Below are 8,902 nucleotides of genomic sequence, written 5' to 3' on the forward strand. Positions count from 1 at the left end.
ATTAAAAGGCAAAGCCAAGCAATCACAAAATGTAGTAGCTAACTATTTTGAGATGTGTAGTTTAGTTTTTAATTATTCATGATACATTTCATAATGTATTAGTGAACGAATGCAGTGAATTTAGTAAAATTATGGACTCTTAGTAATACAAGAGCTCATTACAGTATCTGCTTAAATTTTGGCGAATAGTTCGGCAATATACCCAACATTTTTATGTAAATAAGCAAGATATTGCTGCAATTAGGGCTCAGTCCTGCAAGGTGCTGAGCATTCTTGGGAAGTGATGAACATCCTCAGCTCACACTGAAGGCAGTGGAAGTTGCGGCCACTCGGTATCTCACAGGCGAGCTCAACACCTTGCATGATTAGCCCCTTAGTTTACTAAAAAAAAAGTGTGTAGAGGATTATCATCAGTCAGAACTTCAGCTGGTGAAATCAGTTGTTGTGCTGTTTCTTTCAGTAGCACTATGTCAATTTTACACCAGCTGAAGATCTGGCACAGTCACCAATGAAAAAGACTTCATTGATTAAATCTTTCTAAGAACAAGTCATGTGCATAATGTAGCACAGTTGTCACAATTCAGAAGAAGGGTCCAAGACTGAGCTGATATGGAAAATGAAGGATCAAATTATTGGCCTAACTCTTTTCTTTTTCTTTTTCAGAATGATTGTTATTGACATGATGGCTTTACTTTATCTGGCTATAAAAATGAAATTGGTGAAAAAGCAATTAAGTTACTGTTTGTTAAAATAAAAAATGCCCCACACATTGCAGTCTGCATGAAGCATACATTTTTTAAAAAACTTTTTATCAATTAAGGATAAAATAGCCCTTACTGTTATGCTTATTTTGCATTACCTTACATGGCTTCTTTGTATTTGCAGGAATATAGTGAACTCTGCTGGTTAGTGAGTCTCTAGCACTGATCAACATGTTGGCAGAAGGCATCCTAACTGGAATCATATACAAAGAAAGAAAACAGAACATAGATAAACCCCACAAATGTCACAGAAAAGATGAAAGGGAAACCTGGAAAGATCACCTTATAGATACACCAGCAATTAAAGATTTTGCTTCAGAATCTGAGAAGCAGAATGAGATCATTGCAAAAGGTAGCAAAATTGAAAATAATAAAGAGCTTCAATGGAAATCTAAAGAAGAGCTACCTGCAAAAGAACATAATGCACACGTTAAAGGAACAATATCTGAAGCTTTACATATACCAGGAAGAGAACAAATTCATGAAAACCAGGTGGATTTGTATAGATCCTGGTCATGCCACAATATTTATCAAAACTATCCTGACTTACATATTGGAGGAGACCATGTAGGAGGTTATATGCGGGATTCAGGTTGCATTATGGACCACATAAGTGATGAACTTGTTGATGGCCCGGTTTTATTGTCAGGAGATATTCTATTGGGTCATTCCCCTCAAAATGAGCCTCTTGAAAAAACAGCTACAAAGTCCTTGAATGGTGATGAAGGTGGAGAAAGGAGTATGACACTCCACAAGCAGCCTCTTTCGAATTCTGTGCTGAATAACTACATGGATACAAAGGTGGAAGAGCTCTATAAACAGTTTTTTGACGAGAACCTGACCAGGTGTGGTTCTGTAACAAACCTCCTGACTTCCAGTTTGATCATGAATAACCTAAAACAGATAAACCTTCAGATCTCCCAAGAACAGACTATAGAAACATGTAAAGCTAGAGAAGTGCTTTTACATTCTCTAGCTTTGTTTAGTTTCCGCAATGCTGCCAGTGGAAACAGCTCTGAATTTAGCACTCCAAATTTACAGTTCTCAAACTCACTAAGCAAGAGAAAGAGCTCCCAGGTACAGTTTACATCATGATTGAACTGTTTGGTTACAGCAGTGGTTCTCAAACTTTTGTACTGGTGACCCCTTTCACACACAAGCCTCTCAGTGCCATCCCCTTATAAATTAAAACATTTTAAAATATATTTAACACCATTATCAATGCTGGAGGGAAAGCAGGGTTTGAAGTGGAGGCTCACAGCTCGCAACCCCCCATGTAATAACCTCGGGACCCCCTCAGGGGTACTGACCCTCAGTTTGAGAACCCCTGGGTTACAGCCTATTTTTCAGCTGCGGTCTCTTTTCTTTCAGGATTACTTTGTGAAATGTACCAAATTAGACACTACTGACTTCTTAAAATAAATTTTGACATTTAAACCACACTTTGTCTGTGGTGCCACTCCATTGCTTGTTACCGGACTAAGATAAAGATCATGTGTCTTTGTGTGATTGAATGTAATCCAAATGAAATTTTTATACAAAATTCTATTGAGCTAAATTTTCAAAGTGGCCTAAGACCAGCTTCTAAGAGTCCAGCCCCGCCAACACCTAGTGTGTGACTAATTATACATAGGACTAGTACTTATGCAGTCAAAGTTAGTCACGTGCATTAATGTTGGTAAGATTTTGCCCTAAGAAATTAATTCAGAACCCAATGAAATTGATGGTTAGACTCACATTGATTTCAGTGGTCTTTGGATCAGGCCATAAATTTGAACCCATAATTTTGTGCATTTAAATTTAGAGGTTGCTATTGCAGATTTCACCCATTATGTCTGAGAAAATGGCCTTCTGTTTTGAAAATCCTGTTTAACAATTTGGTTTATTTTGCATAGCATCTTACATATATCAAATGTATATAAAAATGTTTATCGGAGAGGAAAATCAATGACAATACTCTATAGAAGGATGATATGTGCATTTATATGAGGGTAATACATGTTTTGTATTATACGGGTAGAGTACATTACAATGGAAAACTACAGATACATCAGCTTCTAAAAATTTAAATAACAGGTCAAGTTTATAAAATGTTAAAAGTATTTCAGTTACTGTAAAGGTGACATTTCTATTCATTTAAAATGTCATTTACTTAAATAAAAGTTTCCATATATTAGACAACAAAATCCACTCAGATTCCCAGAATATATTAAATGATTACTTCTGCCTACCATTTGCATTTTAAAAATAGGACTCCTTGTTGTGTTTTTCTGAAAAATACACCCTAATGACCTCAGCAAGTTAAGAGAGTGTTGCAATGTTACTGAAAGGCAAAGATATTGCAAGTTTTGTTCCTATTACCCTAAATCAGTAGTTCTCAAAGTTTTGTACTGATGACCCCTTTCACACAGCAAGCCTCTGAGTGCGACCCCCCCCCCCTTATAAATTAAAAACACTTTTTTATATATTTAACACCATTATAAATACTGGAGGCAAAGTGGGGTTTGGAATGGAGGCTGACAGTTCGTGACCCCCCATGTAATAACCTCGTGACCTCCTGAGGGATCCTGACCCCCAGTTTGAGAACCCCTGCCCTAAATGTTAGATGCAGATTTCATTAGGAAAATTTGTTCACTTTGCCTGCAGCCATCATTTCCTCCCTGCTGGAAATGTCTTTTGTTGTAAATTATCACTATGTTGATATTATACTGTGATGAATGAACGGAAGTTTGATATCTCAATTGTACAAGCAAGTTTTCTCTCAATGGGTAAGCTACTGCTCTGACTCACACCAAAACCAATGAGGTAATTTGAGGCACCTGCAGTTCTGTGCCTCCAATCCTGAACTCAGTGGATTTACCAGTGTAAATGCTAGCAGAAAAATGTATTTAACCTTTCTGCCTAATGATAAACTTGCAGAATGCATGCTGTACTGGTAGTTAAATCATTTTATTCAGAGTTACTGATGTCAAGCAACACCCAGGTACGGGACACTGTTTTATAAATTAGTGCTTCTCAGTGAAATTTAATATATAGTAGTCAATGTAAAAGTATTTTTTTCTTCTGAAACATCTGCTAAACAGTGTAACACACAGATTCTAAATCTGTCAATCCTCAAAGGGAATGTGAAGGATCTTGTGACGTTTAAGTAATAATATATCAAATGCTAATATCTTTGTGTTTATAAATCAAGATCCTTTCCATCTGATTGGTACTTTGCAAAGTGTTTCTTACCTAGCATCTTTATTTATTTTTAAAAAATCATTCGTGATTTTGTTGCAAGTCACAATAAAAATATCAGCAGGCTTGAAAGAACAATATCAGATGAGAGACACTTGAATTCATAAAGGGTCCAGTCGCTTACTCAAGTGAGTTATCTTCATTGGTACTATTCACATTACTTCAGGCTGCAGGACTGGGCTATAATTTGAGATTGTCAATCCCTTGGCCTGTAGGAATCAGGTAACTTGCAGAAATAGTGTAGTTGAGTTTCAGTGGAGCAGAATGAGAGCCATATCTTCTTAAGTATCTCTTTTTAAAACTGGTTCATGGCACAGCATGGCATGATGGTGCTAGAGATGGAATTAGCTGGCTGAAAAGTGCAGTTTTGGGGGCAAGTTAATATTGTATTCAGCAAATAGCTTTGGTTGAAAAAAATGATTTTTTAAAAAAGTCTAACCATTTCATTTTGGCATTTCTGGAATGAAGCATTTTGACTTTTCATTCCAAATTAAGTTTTTGTTTTGAAAATTGCCAATTTTTTAAAAGACTTTAAAAAGGGGCTAAAACCCCCAAAGTGAAACTAAATGTTTGTTTTGCTGAGAAACCTAAAAAAATTCCATTTTGAATCAACCCAAAACAATTTTATTTTTAAAAAAATTGGTTCAGTCAGTATTTGCCCAGTTCTAGATGGTACAATTGGAGGATTCTGCACCAACTTTCTCTTATAGGACATGGTTTCAAATAATCTGCTAACTATAGAGCTGGTCAAATAGTGGGACAGAAAGCATGAATATTTTGTAGATTTTAAGGCCAGAAGGGATCATCTAGTCTGACCTCCTGCACACCACAGGCCACAGAACATCACCCACCCACTCCTAGAGTACCCCTCAACTTCTGGAGAATGGATAGCTCGGTGGTTTGAGCATTAGTCTGCTAAACTCAGCAGTTGTGAGTTCAATCCTTGAGGGGGCCATTTAGGGATGGGGTCAAAAATCTGTCTGGGGATTGCCCCTGCTTTGAGCAGGGGGTTGGACTAGATGACTGCCTGAGGTCCCTTCTAACCCTCATATTCTATGATTCTGGCTGAGTTACTAAAGTCCTTAAATCTTGATTTAAAAACTTCAAGTTAAAGAGACTCCACCATTTACCCTAGTTCAAACCAGCAAGTGACCTGTGTCCCATGCTGCAGAGAATGGTGAAAATCCCAGGGTCTCTGCCAGCCTGACCTGTGGGGAAATGGTGATCAGTTAGACTCTGAGTAAAATGCACCACCCAGAGACCTGGGAAAGAGTTTTCTGTAGTAACTCAGGACCCCCATCTCTGGCTGTCAGACATATTTGCTAATAGCAGTTATGGATGGGCCATATGCCATTGTAGGCAATCTTATCATACCATTCATTCCATAAACTTTATCAAGCTCAGTCTTGAAACAAGTGAGGTTTTTTACCTGCACTACTCCCCTTGGAAGGCTGTTCCAGAACTTCACTCCCCTGATGGTTAGAAACCTTCATCTAACTTCAAGCCTAAAGTTATTGATGGCTATTTTATATCAATTTGTTCATATGCCAGCATTGGCCCTTAATTTAAAGAAGTCCTCTCCCCCGCCCCCTCTGATGCATAGGCGCCGATTTCCCCTTTGCCCGGTGGGTGCTCGACCCCTCCCTGCCCCGGCCCCGCCCCTCCACCGCCTCTTTCCACCCCTGCACCACCCTCGTCCCACCCCCATTCCACCCCTTCCCCAAAGTCCCTGCCCCCATTCCACCCCCATCCCCCAAGTCCCCGCCCCTGTCCCGCCTCTTCTCCGCCTCGTCCCCTGAGCATGTCATGTCCCCGCTCCTCCTCCTCCCTCCCGGAAAGTCCAAAGCGCTACCAAACAGCTGTTAGGCGGCAGGGCAGCAGGAAGCAGAAGGGGTGGGGGGAGCTTGGCTGCCAGTGGGTGCAGAGCACCTGCTAATTTTTCCCTGTGGGTGCTCCAGCCCCAGAACACCCACGGAGTCGGCGCCTATGCTCTGATGTATTTATAAAGATTTCATTTCACTGAGTCTCTTCAAATCATCAAAACTAGTCTGGATGATTCAGCTGAATGCATGTATTTGATGTCTAATGCTCGTTTCAGTTGCAAATACATGTATTTGACATCCAATATGTATATTCAAACTACTCACTTTGAGATCAAATTTCAAACCTCAAACACTGAATACATCAGGAACTGTGCAGAAACTTCAGAGCTATTATTTGTTAATTTAATAGATTCCCATGTTATGGGATTGATTTATAAAGGGTTTGTGAAGCAAAAAAAGAAAAGAAAAGCTACAATTCACTCAATTTTGTGTTTAGGAACTACTGTTTGACCAGGTGAAACTGGGGCAGGTGACAATAAAGAGATAGGCATATAAAAATATAACAACAGCCACATTATTAAATTAACTATGTGTATGGTGAGATTATTCAAAACAATTAGGTTTGCAATTTCCTCCATGCTCACTTTGGAGGTCTCGTGTTTGAGAATCTTAGGAGAAAGGCCAGGTTAACATTAGGTGTAGTTTTTGGTTTCATTTTACATCTGATGATGTTTTTGAACACTTTTTTTCACTGAAGATATTAAAATTTGTGGGTGAGATCATAACGCCCAAGTCATTGGACTTGAAGTCAAAGGAGCTATGCTAATTTACCTCAGCTGAGGATTTGGCCCACTCATCTTTCTGTCACTCAGTTTATTCAATTTAGGTGTTTTCTTTTTTAATTTCTTAATTATACTGATTTAATTTTTTTTAAAATTAAGCTCTACAGCTTAGGGGCACATTTTCACAAGAGTTCATCCAAGCCTAATGAATTGCCCCACAATTTTATGAATGTAAAAAATAATCTACTGATCTCTCTTATACTGTCACCCATCACTGTAGTATCTGAGCACCTTCCACATGTGATTAGTAGCAATATTAAATTCCGCAGTGGACTTCCTGGAGAAGTAATAGAACCTAGATGCCTGACAGTCTGATCAATTCAGGTATTCAGGTGTCTGCATTTTATTATTTGTGTTTGTAAGTGATTGCACTTAAAATTGCAGGCACAAAACAGCAAGTGCCATTGTAGAGGCTGTTTTTGAAAATATGACCCAAATGTTTATAGGTTGAAGTAGATCTGAGCTCTCACTTTTATAGGTTGAAGTAGATCTGAGCGCTCACTTAAAATATGATATGAAAGGCTTGAGACATCTCTTAGCCAATCACATTGAGCAATTTGTTGCCTTATTACAAAACTAAATAATGGTCTTATTGCTAAATGGTATGACAGAATCCTCTTTTAAGAAATACCCCATTAAATTTGATATGATGGTGAAAAAAAATCTGTAAAAACTGCATGATTAAGGTAGGAAAATATTAACCTAGCAGCTTTCCCTAGTAAATAATTCCTTGTGTACTAGTGCTGCTTTTTTCAAATGTCCCACCTACCTCTTTTCTATTTATAACTAAAATAAGCATCTGATCTTGACAGAATTGCAGCTGGGTTCTGTTTTCTTATTTCCTGGAAGGGAAGTAAGCCAGTTTCTTGCACAGCAAAATCAATTTGGGGAAATGAAGATATCCAAATAAGAATATAAGAATGGCCATACTGGGTCAGACCAAAGGTCCATCTAGCCCAGTATCCTGTCTTCCAACAGTGGCCAATGCCAGGTGCCCCAGAGGGAATGAACAGAACAGGTGATCATCAAGTGATCCATCCACTGTCACCCATTCCCAGCTTCTGGCAAACAGAGGCTAGGGACACCCTCCCTGCCCATCCTGGCTAATAGCCATTGATGGACCTATCCTCCATTAACTTATCTAGTTCTTTTTGAACCCTGCTATAGTCTTGGCCTTCACAACATCCTCTGGCAAGGAGTTCCACAGGTTGACTGTGCATTGTGTGAAAAACTACTTCCTTTTGTTTGTTTTAAACCTGCCTATTAATTTCATTTGGTGAGATCCTTTTGTAACTCTTCACAGTCTGCCTGGGATGTAATTATCTTGAGTAGTTTTGTATCATCTGCAAATTTTATCACCTCACTGTTTACCCCTTTTTCCAGATCATTTATGAATATATTGAATAGGACTGATCCCAGTACAGACCCCCCGGGGACACCACTATTTACCGCTCTCCATTCTGAAAACTGACCATTTATTCCTACCCTTTGTTTCCTATCTTTTAACCAGTTACTAGTCCATGAAAGGACCTTCCCTCTTATCCCATGACAGCTTACTTTGCTTAAGAGCCTTTGGTGAGGAACCTTGTCAAAGGCTTTCTGAAAATCAAAGTACACTGTATCCCCTTGTCCACATGCTTGTTGACCCCCTCACAGAATTCTAGTAGATTGATGAGGCATGATTTCCCTTTACAAATACCATGTTGACAGGTTTCAGAGTAGCACCCATGTTAGTCTGTATCTGCAAAAAGAACAGGAGTACTTGTGGCACCTTAGAGACTAACAAATTTATTTGTGAAAGCTTATGCGCAAATAAATTTCTTAGTCTCTAAGGTGCCACAAGTACTCCTGTTCTTTTTGCAAATACCATGTTGACTCTTCCCCAACAAATTATGTTCATCTATGTGTCTGACAATTTTGTTCTTTACTATAGTTTCAATCAGTTTGCCCGGTACTGAAGTCAGGCTTACCAGCCTGTAATTGCCAGGATCACCTCTGGAGCCCTTTTAAAAATTGGCATCACATTAGCTATCCTCCAGTCATTTGGTACAGAAGCTGATTTAAATGATAGGTTACAAACTAGGGTGACCAGATGTCCCGATTTTATCGAGACTGTCCCCATATTTGCTTGTTTGTCCCGCGTCCCGACCGATGTGCGGTTGGGACACTGGACAAACAAGCAATTTTGCCCTCCCGGAAGGGCTCTCACCCCACCCCGACTCCGCCCCCTCCTTCC

General features: G+C 39.2%; 1 protein-coding gene across 1 annotated transcript; it reads left to right on the plus strand.

The window, feature by feature from the left end:
- Nucleotides 1-932: 932 nt before the first annotated feature.
- LOC112115801 (uncharacterized protein CXorf21 homolog) lies at nt 933-1,877 on the plus strand. Its single transcript, XM_024212993.1, has one exon. It carries the CDS (start codon nt 933-935, stop codon nt 1,854-1,856), a length of 924 nt encoding a protein of 307 aa, XP_024068761.1. The 3' UTR covers nt 1,857-1,877.
- Nucleotides 1,878-8,902: the final 7,025 nt, after the last annotated feature.

This window comes from Terrapene carolina, unplaced genomic scaffold (assembly GCF_002925995.2).
Source record: "Terrapene carolina triunguis isolate 2854851 unplaced genomic scaffold, T_m_triunguis-2.0 Scaffold131, whole genome shotgun sequence".
Classification (NCBI taxonomy): domain Eukaryota; kingdom Metazoa; phylum Chordata; order Testudines; family Emydidae; genus Terrapene; species Terrapene triunguis.